This window comes from Amyelois transitella, chromosome 9 (genome assembly GCF_032362555.1).
Source record: "Amyelois transitella isolate CPQ chromosome 9, ilAmyTran1.1, whole genome shotgun sequence".
Taxonomy (NCBI): Eukaryota; Metazoa; Arthropoda; class Insecta; order Lepidoptera; family Pyralidae; genus Amyelois; species Amyelois transitella.
The window spans coordinates 3198336-3220705 of NC_083512.1; the positions used below are offsets into that span (position 1 = coordinate 3198336).

The window sequence follows — 22370 nt, forward strand, 5'->3', positions numbered from 1 at the left end:
TATCAGATGTGCCGGCTGAAGGCCACACTATAATGACACCGTAACATTGCAAATCAGTGCACACATGGTAGTCATAACAATATAGACGCGAGGTAAGTTTTATTTTAAACTTATTTATGCTTGTTTTATCTTCTCTATATAACAAGGTGCTGGTTCTTCAACTCCATAATCAGGTAAAATATATTAAAACTGCATGTTACAAGTAGCCTCCAAAATTAAATTCTTATAGCACAGCTATTACACGACTGACAATTTGACAGTGCAAAGTTTGTAGTGCCTACCACATTTTAGATAGCAAACAAATGCTTTTGAAAGTCACAAATAATTTCAGGGGCACAAGAATCACGTTTTTACACTTCTAACGTCAGGCACAGAAGAACATTCCACTGAAACGACGTTGTAATTCCACAGACGAATCGGAAATAGAATATATTCCAATATCACCAACATTGACGAAGATAAGAGTACATAAGAAGACGCCACTATCACATGAAGTAATATGTTACCCAGTGACTCACATTGAAACGGATCAGTATAAGAGATTCAGAAAACAACAACCATCATTTGTCAACGTGGATCTTCAAAACACAATCGACAGTAATCCACCTGCACCACCTAGAAGAATATCTTCTAGAAATAGTCGAACTCTTCAATTAGTGACAGCTAGTAAACCATCGGTCTCGACACCGAAGAAAACTTCTGCGCCATCTCGGTCGAATGTTGATTTCTTGAAGAATAGAATTAGTTGTAAATTAACACGACAAAATACTCAAACTTTGAGCAAAGGACCAAGCTGCTCAGAAACTTTAAAAAGTCGTATAATGTCAACATCGGCTCCACCGGCAGTAAATAGAAAGAGTACAGTTGGTACTTCGAGTAGTATACTTAAAAAATCATGTGGTGCTAGATCGACCTCTACAAGTAGCTTTGGCTCGGCTCGAAGAACATTACAACCAACCGAATATGCAAATCCCTCTCATAGCCGATATGAAACTCCACATTCATCTGTTACCATAGAAGGTGGAGCGGGACGAAGAACACCTATAACTAATATATTAGATAAAGTTACTTCTTTGGATAAGTTATGGAGTTCTGAAAAAAGAAACGAACGCATCGAAATGATTAAACCTAAATCTAAATTTTCAAAAACTAGCCTAACAAATACTTCGAGGCCGGTAGCAGTGAAATCACCTTCTCCATGCAATATAAAATCTTCTTCATCTACTATGACTCATAAAAGCAGAGATATGGTACGAACAGCAGAAAAAATACAAAAGCTAAAAATGTCTAATCTAACAAAATCCAATCCATGTTTATCTGTTAAAATTAATAACAAGGCAACAAAACCAAACAGTGTACAAACTTCTTCCAATATTTCTAAATCTACATTGAACATAGCGTCAAATTCAAAAAGACAAAGTCAGATTAAAACTGCAGTCGTAACAAATCTCAAAAAGAAAAAATCTTTGGAAAGCGTTGTAGTCAGACCACGTAGCGTAACTTGTCATGAAACATGTAGCAAAAAAGTAAAAGAAACAAAATCTGATAAATCAAAACCATCAAAGGGTAAAACAATTAAAAAAACTATAATAGTATCCCCTCATGAATCCGAATCCGGCAGTCAATTTGGAGATACGTCATATGAAACATCTTACTTCGGTTCTTTCGAAAATTTGAATAAAAAAAGGTTAAATTCGAAGGAAATTAAGAAAACACATGATGCTGTTGTATCAGATTCCTTTTTTCAACATCTGTTTCTTGGAAGCTCTTGTATACCTACTTTACCATATCCATTGGTGGAACATAATACATCTGTTTTACAAAAAGCCAAAATGTTTCAGTCATTTCCTCAAAATACAAAGGAACCGAAATCGCTTAACACATATTTGATTCATCGAAAACCGGTGTCTTTATCAAGATTTAAAATATGGGACCGATGCGATAGTCCACTGCGAGTTAGCAGCCCACGTTCTATATCATGGCCCGGAAGAATACATGGTGATATCCGCAAGCTTGATAGTTTGCGATGCGATGAATTCGGCTCAACCTCATCCTTATCTACAGTACGGAGTAGAAGTGAGCCCCCTATAAATAAACTTTACTTTTCAGAGACGTCCCGACCCATATCACCTACGGTTGTATTTTTAAAAAAAGAGAAATCGAAGATATCACCCATGAGGGAGACGGTTTCACCATCACGATTAATTTTTTCACAGACAACAAGACCTATTTCACCCAAAGTTATTCATAAATTTCCAAAAATGCAGAACGATAAAGTCCTAATGAAATCCCCATCTCCAACTAGAATTGTATTTACAGAAACAAGTAGACCTATATCACCTCTAGTCACTAGACGCGTAAAAACAAATGAAAGTATTTTGGATGAAAATATAGATGAAAATGAAAACAAACTACCTACTACTATGTACTTTTCTCAAACTTCGCGGCCAGTATCGCCAAAAGTAGTAAAAAAGGATTTCGTAAAAAGTCGAAGCAGAAGCCATTCCACCTCACCAGTTTCTTTTCGGTCACCGTCTTACCGACGTATTCATAATGTAAGACAACAGAATTTTAAGCAAACTGATCATTATTTATCAAAGCATGTATGTAGAACACGTAGTGCAGGTGATGCTGATAAAAAAGATTTCGTTGAAAACATGGTAACAAAAACCAAAAGTGATTCAAATTTATATGATGATCCGGATTACGACGAATATTTACGTGATATGGAAAACACTAAAGTAAGATCAGAAAGATTTCGAGAGTTGAATAGATATTATACATATCTAGAGAGAGTAGGTGAATTAGAAAAAGCTACATCAACATCAGACCTACGTCACCGACGAAGAGATGAAGAAATAATTGATTTTGACCGGTGGAAAAAAATAAGAGCTATAGAGAGAGCCGAAGAAGAGCTTAATCACTTGTATTATAAATTGAAAAAAGCTCAAAACGAAAAAGATGTTTTATTCTATCCAAGGGATGTTAAGGATTTTCGGTGGAATTATGATAGAGATAGGGGTCTTCGTACCAAAGAAAAGTCCGTAGAAGATCTTAAAGAACATTTCCAACATATATCTTTTTACGACCAAGACTTAGATGCAAATTTGTCTAAAGACACGTACAAACCCTTATGGAGAGGTACCAGTGTAGCTGAGACAGCATTTAATATTAATAGGAAAAATGAAACTGACTTTAGAGAAACACAAAGTCTTATTAAGTCTACTTCGGCCCCGCAACAGGATTCTGCACTTATTGAGCTACGTAAAAAAATTGGTTTAGGTAATCGTTTATGGAGTAGTTTATCAATGGATCAAGTGAATGCTCTTAAAAACCAACTAAATGCTATTTATAGCAAAGAATTAGAAGCAAAGGCTAACAAAGAATTTGAAAATTTTGCCATTGATGTAAAAGATTCAAAACTTGTGGAAAACCCTTCATTGCACGTTCGCTGCAACTCTATGATTACTCCACCTCCGATTCCTGAAATAAAAATTGAGCCAAAGCTTATCAAATCTGAGTCTATAGCCGCTATATGCCCCATAACATCTGTAAAAGAACTTAAAAATAATGTAAATAAAATACAGATGTCTCTAAGTGAAAATGAAAAAAGAAAAATATCTCAAACTCTTAGTAAAGAAATTTTAGATAGGATCAATAAATTTGATAACACACCAGAAATATCTCTTAAAGATGAAATTGAAAACAGCTCCCGTAAATTGAGTGAAACAATCGTTACTGACGACAAAGAAAAAAAAATATCTGAGGCATCGAATAATGTAAGTTTTACTGACAACAAAAGTAGTACAGAAAAAGTAAATAATGACAAAAAACGACATATCATCTATCCCCAGGAAAAACATGAAACACAGTATCAATCTCCAGCAAGTGAAACTGATACTGCCAGTTCAGACGTTTCCAATAAAACTGTTATTTATAGAGGGCCTAAAAAAGAAGTGCAAAAGAAAGTTGAATATTTTGAATCTGTGAATAATACAACAGAACCTGTCAAAACAATATATCAACCACGAGATAGCCCAAACGAAAATGAAAAAGAAGAATTAAAATATGAAACTGCCATGACTTCCACGTCTCGAGTGTGTAAAGAAAATGAACCGCAAAAAAATATTATCATGCAATCTCAGTCTTGCACAAATTTTAAAGAGCTTTTTGGAGAAACTGAAAAGAATAAATTCCTGTCACTACCAACTAAACCTGAAAATTATTCGAGATCCTCGTCGCCGCATTCTGAAGTGCATGTCGATCGACGTACGCCTGACACGCTACGGTACTCGAGCGACGAGACAATCTTCCGCAGTCGAAGCCCATCGCCCGACCCGGAGCGTTACTGGCGTGCTTACCTTAACCTGGCGCGTGCGGGAGAAGTACGTCGCCTAGCGCGGCGGTTTGACTCCCCTACTGCAGTAGGCGCTGTCTTACGACGACACCGCAGTGACCCAGAAATTGCACGCAATGTGCTTCGCACTAACTGGTCGTCGATTGAAAAGTCACGTCGAGAAAAAATGTTCCCTGTGGCACGCGTACCACTCCGTCAGACGAATCGATTCATGCCGCACATCGATATCATATCTAAACTCGCATCCCTACGTAGACGCACTGCGCCTAGATCTAGATCTACAGAAGAAACGCCCGAATGTCGAGCTGGAGAAGTAGATCGTATGCGTCGTAGATTTGAAACAATGTCTCTGCTGGGTCAAATCTACGCCTCGGCCCCAGATATGAGTGAACTTCGTGACATTGCTCCATATTTAGCAGGTCCTTGGATAGCACACCGGTATCCTAAAGTAAGCGACAATAACAGATGCGTAAAGGATCCTAGTACACTGGTTCGAGGTCGAACTTCTCCTGTTAAAAGAGAGAATAAAAGTAGGGTTCCTAAGCTTCCTGTAAAATTAAGTTCTATTTTGAAAACTGATACGCTCTCAAAGCAAGAGTTTGATCCATCGTTGCACCGGCCTGCGAGCCGCTACGAGCCGCCGCGCGCGCCGCCGCGCCCGCCGCCGGCTGCCTGGCCCTACAAGCTGGCGCCCTACGTCACGCCATTGCGACACACTGTCACATTTCAAGGTTAATGTTAAAACTTTCCCTTTTTTCGGTACATTCAATGAAAATTTTACAAAATAAATTTTGGAGATACTTTTACATGCTTCTATAAAAAAGAATAGTTGATGTTTGTTTTGTATATATTTATATACTTAAAATCAATGTTACAGCACATAAATCTTAATAAACCGAAGCAGACATCAATATTTCTTTAAATTTATGTCATTGTGTGAGTGCTAGAGTCTCATCTCATCATTTTGTTATAACCCATTAGAATCCGAATCCGCTCCCGACCCACCGCGAAGAGCGTCACATGGAATCTACTCCGATAAAGGTATGTAATTATTAGTTATACATAAAAGATACGAACCCTTAAAACTATATTGATCGCAAAGATTACATAAATAATCACAAAGTTCAATGTTTAGCTTTATGTCTCTTTGATAGAATTGAAATTCGTAGATTTTGACAGGTGTTAGTCCATCGCCTAAAAAGAGGAATCCTAAATTTATAAGCGTTTCCTCCTTTTGAAATTTACTTTTGCACTGGGAGAAATTCATCTATATTTTTATTCCTTGGAAGGAAGTCTAAGATCAGACATTTTATTGGATATTTTTTGTTTTCGTATTGTTAAGTAAACCGTCAAAAATTTTATGAGAATCGTTAGATAATTTTACATTATTTTCTTAATTTAAATATAACCTTAACTTTATTTGAGATTGAAAAGTCTGAAATATCATGCTAACTATTTCTGTATCATACAACTTTCCTTCCGAAAACTACACAGACTTAGGTACCCACCATTGTGTGAGTAACCACGCGAGGCAATTACGTCTATATTATCTGTGCGAATAAAAAAAGAAACAATGGCCTTTGTTCAAAACAATCGCCCCAAACTTATTCCTCGGACCGTAGTCAACATACGTGGTCTAGGGACTGAGCCAAGTGACAATTAGAATAACTAACATATTCGTAGTATATAAATAAAATAATCAAAAGGTCATCTAAATAATAACATTGTTATCGAAATCTTCGCGGAAAAAATCGATTCCTCTCGTTTATCTCTTCAAATGTGCGTCATACTATTCGATTGAACCGTCAAAACTCGTCGGATCGGTTTTTTGTTGGCAAATATTTGGGGCCTTGTGTTCGCGTACGCTGTAGTTATTCGCACATATTACACGAAGGTATAACAACAGAATTTTTTTAAATTCGACAGCAATAAGTGTATCGAACTGAAACATATCAAATCGCTTTATCTATGTAGTGTCAGATAAGAAGATATGTGTTATCTTCAGTGTTGTGCAGTGCAAAACATCAAGCGGTTATGTGAAGTGATCAAGTGATGTATTAATTATGAAACTTTGGACGAAACAATGAATAATCAAAAACACACTGTTGATGCCAAAAGGCGGTTGGTGAAAAGTGAAGTTTATGAAGATGATGGTTTCTTCAGTGACGTACCTAATTCTGGATCCCTGTCTAAATCTGTGATTGCATTAAATAAATATATGAGGAAAAATTTGTTGTACGAAGACCCTAATGAGGTTAATACCGAAGAAGAGTATGAAGATAACGCATACTTTTCAAAAGAAAGCAGTCCAAACGATTCCATTTCTAAATGTGATTCAGAAAGTTTAAGAAGTTGTGGATCTGCCAATAAACAGGAATTACAAGAAAATAATTTAAAAATAATCGTTTCTCCGACAGAAACTTCAACTGAAATAATCACAACCGAAAGTGCTGCACAAACAGATGATTTCAAAATTAAATATATGCGGAAGTCTGATAAATCTGCTGATAATGCAGATTCAATCAAACATGAAGACAGTCAGACTTCCGCATTATCTCAAAATGATTTGCCATCATCTTCTTATGATGTAACTGTTAAAAACGATACTGATGGAAATAATGTCCGGCGTTATAGTCAAGACGAAGTTGTATTACGACATAAAGTGAAAGAAGACAGGGAAGAATCATATCGTCACACACTCGATATATCAGATTGGGGTAACAGAACAATCAAATACCCAGACGTGTATGCCCCGCTTCCGTATAGTAAGTACTTGCTATTGTTCAATAAACGTACCGTACTGAAACGAATGATGCTTGGGAAAAAAAGCTATTGTATTCTCAATGTTAAAAAAAGATAGGTTCTATATAGTATTATTAAGTAATGTAGGTACATTTTTGAAACATTGTATTTTCGTAAATTATTTGCGCTTGGCGTGGTGCTAGGCTGTAAATTGAAAATAATCACCTCTAAATACAATTTGTAATCCACATCGTCGATTTGTGGCTCAGATTTAAACGTAATTTAGTGTATGGAGGTGCACATTAAATAAAATGAATTCAAAATATGTTCTATAGACATTAACATCTCATTACTTAATAATTAAAATAACGCGAATTTGATAGATTCATAAAGCCTAATGAGTTTTATTGACATAACTAGAGGCCGCCCGCGACCTCGTCCGCGTGGAATCAATACCGCGAGAACTCCGGGATAAAAAGTAGCATATATGTTATTCTGGGTCTTCAGCTACATACATACCAAATTTCATCGTAATCGGTTCAGTAGTTTTTTCGTAAAACAGTAACAAACATCCATTCTGGCACATACTCACATACTTTCGAATTTATAATATTACTTTATCCCTTGCTGGGACATAGACGTAAACTCTTCAAAACTGAAAGGCCACCAATCCCAATGATACCTGGGAAAGATATGGAGTGGTCCTATTCAAAAGTGCTGGGAACCACATAACACTAAGTAAAAATAAACATACATTACATACATACATCACGTTTCTATCTCTAACGGATTCTTGAAAAGACTGAAAGGCTACATTCCACTTAAAGATGAATGATTTAAATTCATAAAAAGAAATTAAGAAGAAAAAATAAATATATCGCATAGTTAGTAAAATACAAAACTCCAAAAAACTTGCAGTAAGGAAACAATTGTAAACAGTACGAGTAACAAAACCCACCGCGTGCGCATTCACCGCGAAAGTGATCCGTACTGAGATTTTGGCGGGAGTTAACTCGAACCCGAGTCGAAAGTTACAAGTGCATCTCAATCGAGTGCCGTCGACAGAAGTGGTCGTGTTGACGCGACGTTTGGTGAATGTGTTGTGGACAGCCAGTGAGTGTGTGGAAATGGGCATTTTGAAACAAATCAAGAGAATTACCGCGCACGGTTTGTGAATTTTTTTTTTTTTTACTTTTCCGCAGGAATTTGAAATTGGAAGGGGTGTGCTTTAAATATGAATTATTAGAATAACCAGCCAGATTTATATTAAAATAAACGCGAATGATTTATTTGCACTTCTTAATACACGAGTTAACAAGATAGATTTAATAACTACTGAGGATTAATTTGGATTAACATATCAAATTAAGAGGTGAATAAATTTAAAAGTGAAATAATATTTAATAATTACAAAGCTAAACAATAGTTAAAAATATTAAACACACTCATATCCTTCTAGGATTGAAGTAAATACGTATTGTAATAATTCTAATAACATCAGCTAAAAATAAACATGAACTGATAAGTGATTTATATTAATCAGAAGTCATTAAATAAAATTGATAAAATCATTTTTTTGTGCATTATTATAAAGAAATATCTACAGTATGCTATAAATAAAAATTCACTTTTTCGTATCAGTAGAAAAGTCATGCTTTCATAGTGAAAATCAGGTACTTTGAGGCTAAGTACTTAGTTGATGTTCATGCTTCAATGACGAATTACAAAATAATAAAGCCGAACATTGCGATATAAATCGTGGAACAAAATATCTTAATGTAGCGTTCACTTTTGGGAAACATAATCACAAGAACAAAGGTATGATGAATTAATAAAGCTATAAAAAAATACATGTAAAGTTGTTTTTTTAAATGATGCTATTATTTTTGACACATTGGATACACAGTAAAACAATAAAATGATTAAAAAATGTATTATTTTATTTTGTTTCTATACTTTAATATATACCTACAACAACTAACTACCTACTATCTTTACACACTTTCATTGAATTTATTTATAAAATTAATCATAAGTTCTATTAGAATATATATTTAAATGTAGATATTCTACATAATCTTCAATGTAAATACATGCCATTGTTCATGAGGATAGGGCTTGCCTATGCTGTTATGAGTAATATGCTAAACCTGCCCACCAATGTTATCATTATCAAACAGCGGAATGTTCATTTTCTTAGCTCATAACAGTCATCACTTTGACCTAATCTGTATATTATTTGATCCTTCTTATTGAAAGTGCAATCAAATTATACGCTTTGATTTGATTATGTAAAATGTCTAGACGAGTAATTATGTAATATTTATGTATATTCGTAAATAAAGTGACATACTTCATTAACATTGAGACAAATATGGATTAGTTTAAGTGTTTTAACTGGTTTTATAAATAGAGAATTTTTTACGAATTTGTTTGGTTTAGATATTATTGATTTACTATGAATTCATGAATGCCCAAAAATCAAAAAACATAAAGAAGGTGAGCAAAAGGCAAAAATTAATACGCAAAAGTTACACCACAACAATTTTTGCCGGTTCACGAACAAAAGCCGCAAAAACTGGACTGTCCATTGAAATCTTATCTCCGTGAAGAATTAAAATAACAAGGTGTGTCGTAAGCACGTGCCTAGAATGATAAAAATCGTTCTGCGATGAGAAAGTCGCAGTTACTTACATATTCCGAAGGGCTTTCGATTTCATCTCGTATATGCCCAACACGTAGGAATTGTTATGTTTCGTAGGCGTGCTAAATTAGGTTTTCGTAGGAAGGTATTTTACGTGAGAATTTTAGAATGACAATGTTTACTGTTGTGACATACTAGCTACGGTAATACTCGTATCATCCTCTTGTTGCTTGTTGTTTTTCTTAGTCCATATACAATACTTTAAAAATACGAATTAATCAATTATTAACTAACGAATATTATACGTAAATACTAATAGGATTTGTTTATATATTATTTCGGCTTATTTCTTTATTCAAAGCAAATTGATAAAATTGCTGATGTCCGTCACAGACACAAATAACTTGGATAATATCTGTATGAATATCAATCGCCACTTGCTCTATTTTTACTAAAGAAGTAGCGGTTATTCAACAGTACTTCGTCTATACGTGATAGTATATAAAATATATTATTTACGTATTATTCTATTTAAAGTACAATAGGCAACGAAATGCTATTTTACTCGCTCTATGCATTCTTTCATATAATGCGAATCAATTTGATTAATTTTATCAATGGTCATCACAAAAAAATATTGAGAACAAGCTTTTGGTCATCTCTCTCGCCACGCCTCGGTCTCGTGATAACTTCGTAAAATTCATCGGAATGTCAAATTTAAACTCATTCTATTAGTGGTTACGACTATGTGCTTCTCTGAATATACATGCCAGTCACGTTTACAGATTACGACAATCTACTATATATAGAAGCACCTTTTTTTCAACAATGTCCAAATGTGGGTCGAACCAATCAGCGCAGTGACTGCTTTATAGACTAACACTTCCGATGTGCACTTCCGTCGATCACACGTAATAAGAACCAATAAACCGGTCGGAGACTTTATTACGTGTCATCTCATAATCGGCACTCAGTTACCGCACCGATGGACACCATCGCCATGACTTGAATCGTTTTGAACTACTTTCACTTTTTGCCCAAAAGCCGTGGTTATATCAACGCCTAGTTCCTATTATGACCAATTAAAAGTTTGGTGCAATGTGAAAGCGCCTTACCATTTAGCAGTTCAATTTTTAATGGGTTTTGAAGAGAATAATTTTTGATTCTCCTAATTTTCTTTTTACAATTCTGTATCTAAAAGGTAAATAGCATAAAAAATTTGCTTAGTCATAGGGTCCCGCCTTATGACTAAGCCTCTACTGTATGTCTTTCCGTTTGTCACTGCGGCTGTATCTCAAAAACTGTGATAACTAGAAAACTGTCATTTTCACAAATGATGTATTTCCGTTGCTGCTGTAATGACAAATACTATCGCTGTCACGTTTCACGTCATAGTAAAAAGCGCAACAGCAATAGTTTTTTGCGAGATAAAAACGGCGTCGCGCGTGCTATGCTGTTGCACTCAACATGATATCCACTGATGAAATATGTAGGTGGGATATGTATGTTCTTTCTTTCCATTTCTTTCCGTTCTTACCACACAGTAAATCATAATGGTAATTATTTTTAATTGACGTAAACATTATTTCTATCCGAAATGAAATTTATGAATTCTACGGACTTTCTCTATGTTGAGCCAAGCTGAAAATTTTATATGGTTTTAAATCTTTCTCATCGCAACTTTTTTCGATTGCATTTGAAGCATTTTAAATTCAGGATGTTAATATTAAGATAACATCTTAATAATGTTTTGAATTATATATCTTTATAATGTTTTGAATGAAAAATTACTCGCTACCTATTACTATGTCTAACAAAAGGTTTGCTGTGTTAGAATATCAGACAAACTTGAATCGCCAAGACTATTAATAATGCGCTGGGTGCGTCTTTACCCAAATATTTATTGTTGTCAAGCAGACGAAGTAGGTCGCACGCAGTGCTGTATAGGTAAAAGTTTAAAACACAAAATGTTCTGCTTTACGGGAACCATCTCCACCACAGAATATACAGATCTCCACAAATACAATAGGTCTCTTCTAATTTTAAAACAATTTCTTTTTATATATACAAAATGCGAAGCGTCCTAGCACAAGAATATTTCCTCCACAACTATCTGTTTGTGACGGCCTCTGTGGCGCAGCGGTAGTACGCTTGTCTGTGACACCGGAGGTCCCGGGTTCGAATCCTGGCCAGGGCATGACGAGAACTTTTTCTGATCGGCATGGGTCTTGGATGTTATCGTGTATCTATATGAGTATTTATTATAAAATATAGTATCGTTGATTTAGTATCTCGTAACACAAGTCTCGAACTTACATCAAAACTAACTCAATATGTGTAATTTGTCCTGTACCTATATATTTATTTATTTGTTAAGCATTTTTTTAACGACTACCAATTTCTTGACCAGAATCGCCGCGGCGTTACGTGGAGAGTGATGTGAACATCCACTACAGATGTCCAGTGCGGCACGACCCCTTGCCGCTGGTGCCTGAGAGAGAGCTAGCGCGGCAGCAGGCCGAGCACATGAAGAGGCTTTACAGGGAACAGAAGAGGAACAAATACTTGCAGGTTTGTTAAATAGAATTTAAGGCTGTAGAAACTGTGAGCGGAAGTGTTCGTACAAACGTATGTAGTTTTGATTTCGAATTGATTTGATTCTAGGAGTGAAATTTCATCTTAAGTAATAAACTGTATATACCTATAAAACTTGAGCGTACAGTGGAGTCTTGGTATATTTGATACGAGCATATTAAAGTGTAACGATTTCGTAATCACTGTGTTATAATTTTTTTTATTTCTATTATACGATAAATAATTAGGTAATTTGATTTCGCCACACTAGTTCATCTTTCCCTTTAAAAACAGACTATGAAACTAATGATACTAGCAAATACAAAAAAAAAGTATATTTACGTTAAAAGTACTGAGAAATTATAAAACTCTGCAATAAAAATCATGAATAATAATTTGATGCGCAAAAAATTTAATTATCAAGTTGTTAGTGCGTAATCGTTCGAATGATTTTATATCGACTACCTATATAAAATAACATTTGACACAGAAATAGTCCAAGCTAAGGATAACAAAATGTCGTTCCTTGAGCAATGATCGGAACAAAACCTTAAGAGCCCTACCATCGCTTAATAGGCCAGCCTATACGAGCCTTAAAAATATTTTTATAAATTTTACGATATGTTTACGTATGTCTTTAGATGTGTCATCCATCACCATTAAAATTTCTAATTAATTAATTAGATATCTCATAAATTGCGTCACCAATTGTTAACTTTTGACTTGACTCATTCAAAACTTTAACTCTCAGCTGCAACCGAACCGAACCGATCAATATTCAAATTCTAATGTTCTAACTGAACTGAAGCTAATACCGATGCGATTATCGAATCAGCAACGAGCATCGTTTAATCCAGTTAAGGCAGGCCGGCACGCGACTATGTTTGATCGATAACACGCAATCGCTATCCCACGCTATGTGTATCGATATATTTAACGAGCACATTACAAACTATCTTAATTGCACCCGAGTGTAGTGCATTGTTCTGTAATGTCAGCAAATTCTTTTACGATGTCTTCAATCGTCGTATTCTTTAATATTGACAAGGAAATTCTTTAGACCGGTAGGTAAATTGCGTGGAATATTATGTTATTAGAGTCAACTAGTTGAATTGTTAATTCTTGATGAGTTATCTTGATACATTAATTATTTTTGCATGTCATTACCAAATAGCAGAACTAATGAACGGTGTATATTTCATTGGGATATATAATAATTGTCAATTTCAAAAACTATCTTTCTTAGCACCAGTATCTAGAGTAAGGTAGTAGCCATTCATCTGGGCGTTGACAATGAGTCGTATCGGGACTATTGGCTCTGTCTACCCATTAAGCGATATATTTATGTTATTAGTTCCATTTATATATAGTCTATCGTTAATCCTGAACACTGTATCATGTTCCCGTAGGCTTAGCTTTGGGTTTCAGCGTAACCATATCCATCTGCGGTTTTTCCTCGCCGCTGTCAGTTTGCCTCATTTCCCTGCGTTCCGTAGTTTCAAGTCGTATTTACATAATCACAGTCACGTTATGTTGTGTGCGTTAAACGAATCACATGTTTTGGATGCGTGCGTAAATATAATGCGAGAGATCCGCGGAAAGACTACCTGTTATTAAAAAGGCGAATGCGCTCGTGCTATTGTCGTTGCCTGTAAGTACTTTAGTCAGTTAGTTAAAATATTAACAGTACGTGAGGATTGAGTATAGACTGCTTTTGAAGAGGCAAGTGGTTGTATGTATGCTTCTGGGACGATATATTTAACAAACATAATTTAAGTCAAATAATTTTATGATGAAATATAACAGAAGTTTCTCGAAAAGTCTCAAAGAATATTTATTTTCTCGTTATAACATGAATATGGAAATTAGTTAAAAGAAAGAATGTCTGACGTGAATAGTTTAGAATTTACCGAAAATGTATAGCATTGAAAATACTAATTACAAGTAGAAACTTCAGCAGTACTTATTACTTTTGTACAACTTTTACATAACATAGTTGAAATCCTCCACAGGAACTGATAAAACACAACTTTAGAGCGAATGGTTTAAAAGTAGGTTTATTGAATGCAACCGTACAAATATAAATGCAGAAGCCATTTCTAAACGGCCACACGGATTCTATTTTGCATACCTACGCGGTACTTGAATTTGTCCATATCCGTTCAAAAAGTATGAGAAGTACGTTACAGAAGCGTAGTTGTCTTAAATCTTATTGGCCAAATCTTCTAGATTAACATAAAATGTTTATTCTGGAACTAAATTTCCCCAAATAGAAATTACACATAAAAATACTGAATGAATACGAAATGTACAGTACGAGTATATAATGCTTTAATTTTTATCCGTCTCGATGTAATGACATAAATTTTATTTCTCAACTCGTCAAACCATTAATTTATCTCATATGGGGCAAACAAAGCCAATAGCCAAAGGACACGAATGCTTCTTCAGCTGGATTGAAGTAACAGTGAAATTGAAATTCAGAAATAGTGACAGGATGATAATTAATACGAGTAGTTCTGTATTATTTTTATATTACGTCCGTTCACGAGATTGGCTTTCCACCGGATGATTTCTGGTTTTCTCTGAGTGAAATTATCAACAAATTGCCGTTTACAAGCTTGGCTGCTATTGCCCTCTGAGAGAAATCACTACATGCTTGTTCAACAAGTTTTATTACCTTCGTATTACTGTTACGCCATCGTAAAACACTCATTTTTCTTTCGAATTACTTTATTACCTAATTGTGAACATTTACACCATGCAAATAGCACTTCATGTAGCGGTTATACAATTTGTTTTGTCAAGCAAATACAGCTATTTTTACACCTCACAAAAGTAGCCTCATCTTTCTTTAATTAGGAGTGGAGAGCGTAACGTTTGGAATCGTGAATGGGTTTGTTTTCGCGCATGCGTAGAAAATTATTTACATAATCGTGGTAAACAATGATCGCAGTAGAATGATTAGAAAGAAATTATTTTCTCGTAATGAAGACGATTGCTGACGTTTTCTAAACCATGATTTCTAATGCGCTATCTATACAAAGTACAACGTGTAGGCTCTTCGTATTTAATATGAAAACATCATAGATTTTTATAGAATTATTACTTCTATAAGCATTTTTTCATTTGCGTCATTTAAAGCTAAACAAACAGATAATACCTAATATTATAATTTTGCGAAGACGTCATTTTTGTGCATATTTGTGTTTATGCATTGGACAAAAGTCATGTATGTATTTGAGTCAAAAAAAATACCACATAATAATCGCTACATGATTATCATACGACGAAGTCAAAAAAAAATTGTTGAATCGAAAAAAATCCTGTTTAAACGACCTTGCATACCTCGTGAACAAAAGTCCGTTACCCAAATGACCAGTACATCACTTACTGCCATAATCCTACTGTTGTACATGATATCGGTCAAATCTAGACTTTATTCACAAGGTGTTAAGTACGGGAAATTTTTCCATAAGGTTCATTCATATGAGCGCGGTCAGCATAACAAAAATTAGAAATCCCTCAGTGTTCAAAGCGCGCGCGAGAAACGATCACGATGGTAGTATTATGTGTGATTTTACGTTCTAAATACAAATTATTGTCTTTTAAAATTTGTTTAGACAAAAATTATATATTGTTTTATTTTTTACAAAATTTTAATAGTTAGACTGACAAGTTATGCAAAATTCATTCCTAAACAAGTGTTAAAATTTACAGGAGAATGAGATACACCCCTTGGACATAGAAGCGTTTGACGCCTCGATAAAGGTGAAGTTTGACAGACAGTGTGACTGACGAGTGTGGTTCTAAACGGTTTTATCATCACTCAGAATCATTACAATGCCCGAAATATAAGTTGACCGAAAATAGCGGTAAACTGCGCAAGCACTGGCCATACACCACCTAGGCTTTGATTTTCGCCTGTAAACGTGCGCTGTGGGTCAACTTACGTGCCGGGTGCTGACGCTTTAACAGCTGGAACGGCTATGTGCTTATCTAATTTCTATAAAACATTTTATAACTCACCATTTTTGAATGTAAATATGATTGATAATCAGTCTTAAAAACGGCCATCTTGCAGCAGATTTGTATATATTCTGCTTCGCATGTTTTCTATTTCCTTGTACACTAAGTTAATTAACTTTAAAATTCATTTCAGGAGTTGCAAGATATGCAAAATCGACGTCACCAGGATAACTTTACGCCATCACAGAAAAACATTCTTCCTCTAAACAGATATGATGAGGCTGACAGAATTGTGGCAAGAGCTCTCTATGCGTTCAACGGCCAAACGGCGAGGGAACTTAGCTTTAGGAAAGGAGACCTTATTAATGTTAGGAGACAAATTGACGCCAATTGGTACGAGGGAGAGGTGCATGGGAGGATAGGACTGTTCCCCTACAATTATGTTGAGGTGAGGTTCTTGAACATCATTACTTCAATCATCCGCAAGCTTCAGAAATATGTTTTTTATACATATAATTTTACGGTTGATGGACACACAAATTTACATTGAGAGTCTTATGATAATACTTACTAGTTATTAATGAACAATTTGAACTTGGGTTTGCAGTAAACTATTATAGTGGGATCCAATAAAGTATATCTAAGTTTTAAGTGAAGTTAAATAAATAAACCAAACTTACTCAATAAACGACTAACACATGTATAGCGTGTTATTATAAGCAGTCTAAGCTCCTATTTAGAGAAATCACAACCGGGACAAATATCAACGCGAAGATTACCACAAAATTCTTTCAGATAATGAAAGGTGACGTGGCCCAATCACCAAAGAAGCCCACTGTCATCGAAGGCAGAGCTAGAGCCAAGTTCGACTTCACTGCGCAAACAAACCTCGAGCTTCCTCTGAAGAAAGGAGAAGTAGTTGTCCTGACGAGGCGCATCGACCAGAACTGGTGGGAAGGGAGGAACGGGAGCAAAACGGGAATATTCCCGGATAGCTATGTAACTGTGCTACAGGAACCGAGCCCCAACAGACCTGGTGAGTATTAGTGGTAAAATATCTATACTATCTAAAAATGAATATTGAAATAAATAATCGAATATTATAGGCATCCATAAATTGGTTAATCAAGTTTTATTATCGCAAGTTTAGTGCAAAAAAAGTTCTGAGCCCTGACAGGCACACTTCGATATTCATAAGGTTCGAATCTACTTTTTCCGATTAACTTGCAGAATCAGCAGCATAGTTTTCTCTCGTCTTAGTGTCATCTTTTTACTTATTATAATATTAATAATTGTTTTGTCCACATTGTTATTAAAATGGTGTGTGGCTGGGAATCATGTTTCGTTCATCTTAGAACAAAACATGATTCCCTAACGCCTTTCAATTCACGCCTTCTTCCTACTTCCTATTCCCAAGTAATTTCATATCTACCTCAATTATGCGTAGTCCTTTCGCTTCTAACAAATCTTAAACATTTCCTTCTTCAGAACCGCAAACCATCCACACAGGTGACAAACCAGTAGCGTCTCCTGCTGCCCACGGACTCCTCAACGGGTCTGCGAAGAGAAGCATGGGTCCCCACAGTTACATGCCGCAGCCGAACAACCCCGCACTGTCTAATGCGCCTCCGGCCACGCAACCGTTACCAGGTAAGTTCTTTATGTTCACGTTTCCTTGTATGAATTTAATTATCTCTTTTTTTTCACCTTATCTGTTGTTATCATCGTCTTCCTTTTGACAAGATGCAATTTTATCAAATCTAAAATATATACTGTATTCTGGATTCAATTGTTTTCGTTTATATTTTAACAGCCTTGAATCTAAATCTATGACACCGTATCATCTTGATGAATGCCTCCGCTAAAACAAGTCATTTATATTTGCTACTTACTCCTCTTTCTCTTTTTATCCACATAACACCATAACTTTTCAATAAAGAATCCCTTGCTAGCGGTCTTTTACCCATCTGGGTCAAACATGTCTTGAGAAATCAGTTATCAAAGTGTCAATTGAATGAAATGTTTCAGGATACGTGGCGAAACCTGCTCAAGTGACGGCGACGCCCTCCGAGCGAGGATATGGTCCCCCCACGGGAGCTGGAGTGGACCTCAACAACACGGAGCCTCTCTACGTTGACACCAATGCCGAAGCTGTGCCGTAAGTCTATCTTACTCTCATCATTCCATTAAGTTATTGATTTATTGTCCCTTCTATATGTAGGTATATATCAGATCAAAAAACTTCAAGACCCTAGAATAATGTATTCTCTGCATTCTTTGGTCGGCAATATCGAAGTGATGTAAGTATCTCCCTCTCCCTCCTATCATAGAAATTTCTGGATTGCCTTTTCAACTGATCGCTTCAAAGTTCGAAGTCGACAATTTTTTTCTGCTCATAAACATCTTCTTCCAAGTTTTACATACATACATACATATGATCACGTCTTTATCCCTTACGGGGCAGACAGAGCGAACAGTCTTGAAAAGACTGATAGGCCACGTTCAGCTGTTTGGCTTAATGACAGAATTGAGATTCAGATGGGTTGCTAGCCCATCGCCTTAAAGAAGAATCCCAAGTTTGTAAGCTCATCCCTTAGTCGCCTTTTACGACATCAATGGGAACGAGATGGAGTGGTCCTATTCTTTTTTTATTGGTGCCGGGAACCACACGGATCTTCCAAGTTTTATACCGACAGAACGACTTTCTTGTCTTAACACTCTGACCCGTAATTCCCTTTCAAAAATGAAACTCATGATTCGCAGGTACCGTGCCATGTACAAGTACCGCCCGCAGAATCCGGACGAGTTGGAGCTGAACGAAGGCGACACGGTGTACGTGCTGGAGAAATGCGACGACGGCTGGTACGTCGGCTCCAGCCAACGGACCGGCCGCTTCGGGACCTTCCCCGGTATGTTGTTTACTGATTAAGTTATTAAAGACTTCTTTTTAACTTTTTTTTTATAAATTTGTAGTAGGTAGACAAATTTGTTAGGTTTTTTTTTTATGAAAAAATTGAATTAACTTTTGTTGTTTTTTTTTTTATAAATTTGCCTGTTTGAACGATTCAAGTATTCACAAATTAAATTAACCTGTTAAGCAAATAAAATGCTTGATACTTAAACTTGGAGACTGTACGGAAATTACAAAAATAATTGTTGTTGTATAAAAAATAATTATTATCTATTGTGTTTTTTTTTCGAAGCATTTTCTGATGAGTTCCTATTGGCATTTAAGAATGCAAGATGCACATTAAATATTATCATGTCTATATCCCTCGCGGGCTTTTCATAATAAAAAAAATGATCTAATATTATTAAAAAGGATTATAAAAAAAACTTTATCTATTTGTTGACACATAGGTAACTACGTGGAGCGCATCTGATAGCGCGAGACGTCGCTGCTGCGCCGCCTGCGCCGCGCCGCGCTCTGCGCTCGCCGCCCGCGCTGACACACACACACACACATAGGCAACACACACATAATGCGTTCTAAATTCATAATAAATTAAAGTGTTACTAACTAGAAAGCAAACCTTATTCAAAATTCAGAAAGAAAAATTGCTCTTAGATTTTTCGTTTAGGTACTCCTTACATCGATGGAATGACAAAGAAAAAATCGTCCGGCCTATCGCAGTAATTTTTCAGTCTGAATTTTTAGATAAGAGTTTGCCTTCCAGTGATTACTTTTGTGGACTTCACACACGTATATATTGCGTTGATGTACAAATCTACAGAGTAAAAATAACTGATTATGAAAATAATAGTGCTTTTTGAAATTGAAATTCTGATACCTATATGTACCATTTAAAGTGCGGCTTTTTATAAAAAAAGTGATTGTAAAATTTCTAGGATATAAAACAGCCATTTATCTTGCAAAAAATATAATGCCGTTATCTGTAGATTTTTACATCGCCCTAAGAATATAATTGTAAAAAAATTGCTTTATATATCCAAAAATATCCAATAACTACACGAATAAATGTAACTCAGCGTGGCGGCAAAAGTGTAACATTATGATATCGGCCTTATTCTGTGTAAGGAATTAATCGTCTTAGCCATACATGCCCTTTTATAAAGTTTTCAATAAATTTAAAAAGCGATCATATCCTCATATCCGATTCTAAATGGTTAACAATATACCTATTTATTAACTGTATAATATCACTTTTACATGTTATTCAATGTTACTGCCTGAAACTGCTAATCAATTTATTGTTAAAAGTACAATAATAGTATTAAAGATTTTAAAATAACAATGGTAAGTACGAGTATATCCAATCCTTATGATTCTGAGTTTACTGACCTAATTACACGGCACTGTCTATGAAATATATCTGGATATTAAACTATATAGATGTCGTTTTAACTAGCGACATCTAGTTTAATATCGAGTAAAAATATTGTTTACTCTATGGTGTCGTTTGGGTAAACTTAACCCAACGTGTGTGTAATGTGTACCCAAAGTTGTTTACGCGTCCCAAAGAATATGTTAAATTGGTAAATTATGAAGTTGTATAATTGTATAAAAAATAATAAAAATACTTATATACCTGTACAATTTGTTTAGTATAGTTATTTATTTAAAACATAGGAGTGAGGTATGAGCTCGTCTTTTAAAAGTGAAATTTTAAAAGAATGTAGCTAGGCACGTGAATCACTAATTCTTAACTAACAAAATCTTTTCTATATTTGACGGTGTTATATCAGCAAAGGTCAAACTTTGAAATTTACTAACAGTACCTATCGGATGATAACAAAGTTTTGACTTTTTGTAAAGATCGGCTACCGGCGCTAACTAGTATACATTTTTATACAATATGATAAATTTCTATAAATTGCATAGACTACCCAAGTAATAGGTAATTACTTAGTTACCACATTAACATAACTGTAATCATGTAATTTTAATACTCAAGACAGCTGCGCAACGGTAAGTGTTTACTTATAGGGCGAGTAGCTTTTGGAACGGTTGACAATACGAAACGGTATGATTAATTTTAATTAGATTTTAATAAAAAATGATTATATAATCAATCTAATAAATTAAAATCTTTGATTCAGCATCGTTGGAAATGTGAATAATTTTAAATATCTAGTCATGGGTCAGATTTTTGTATATTTTTACATTGTTGTCAAAATAATTTATTTCTTTTTGCTTTTTTTATAATAAATCAGGTTTATACAACTTGCATATACATGTTTATGCATATTTACAAATACTTTACAATATTGTACCTAGTTGTTATTGTGTAGAAAATGGAGACTTTTTATATGAAAATGTATCAATGTCAAATAAGTGTTCCCGTAGTTATTATGAATTAGTATCGAAAAGTAACATTCAAAATGGTGTCGTATGTTAAGTAATATTCTTTTGTTATTTTCAACGAAAACAATTACCAATCATTTTCAAGTAATTTCCACAACATTTTTTAAAATCAAATTCGTAGTTTTTAACATCACTGTCATGAAAATGTTTAAATCTAGTTATTAGGTATTTTGCACCAGTTTCTTCAGAAAATGCTCTTAATCTGTGACATCGAAACATGTGTTACGTTATGACTGCATACATCGCAATGACGATATTTAAAACTAATTTAATGGCTAAATTTCATTATATTATTCAGATTGCTTGAATAATAGTGTACTTGTACGGCTATACAAACGACACCATTTTTTTATATTAATTATATGTTCGAAACATTATGAATTGTGGAGATAAATTTATACTAATATTATACCAAAGTACTTTTCTCTCGCCCTATGTAAATGCGCTTTATTTGTGTAGAAGGTATGCAGCTTTCATTATTTTTAACCCTTGTATTGTTGTATTTAATTTTGTTAATTTATTTTTAAAGCACAAATGTTTTTATTTTGTTGTTGACACCTCGACATACGGTATAACATTAACTGCTGCTGTTCAAATCATCACACCTAATAAAATAATCTTTCTATTTATAAGTTTTTTATTTTTTACACTGCCCTTTGAAATGAAGTAAAACTATTTATGCACCTCTAAACCACATTCAAATCCAACATGCTAAAGGTGACGCTTAATTCACGCGGACGAAGCTGCGGGTTAAAGCT

At 34.9% G+C, this 22370-nt stretch overlaps 1 protein-coding gene across 11 annotated transcripts in view; it reads left to right on the forward strand.

Annotated features, from left to right (window-relative positions):
* Positions 1-22370, forward strand: part of LOC106134691 (sorbin and SH3 domain-containing protein 1) — a 244816-nt gene that overhangs the window by 138215 nt on the left and 84231 nt on the right. For 6 of the 11 annotated variants that reach the window (XM_060945676.1, XM_060945675.1, XM_060945677.1 and 3 more), the window contains 9 exons: positions 5339-5398; positions 12154-12314; positions 16038-16088; positions 16480-16734; positions 17082-17322; positions 17775-17936; positions 18315-18444; positions 19050-19195; positions 19647-22244. In XM_060945676.1, the coding sequence (XP_060801659.1) occupies positions 5339-5398; positions 12154-12314; positions 16038-16088; positions 16480-16734; positions 17082-17322; positions 17775-17936; positions 18315-18444; positions 19050-19195; positions 19647-19669 (1229 nt within the window). In that variant the 3' untranslated portion in view covers positions 19670-22244. Of the gene's footprint in view, positions 1-5338; positions 5399-12153; positions 12315-16037; positions 16089-16479; positions 16735-17081; positions 17323-17774; positions 17937-18314; positions 18445-19049; positions 19196-19646; positions 22245-22370 lie in introns of those variants that run through there. The other 5 variants (XM_060945678.1, XM_060945673.1, XM_060945679.1 and 2 more) reach the window with 3 other exon arrangements.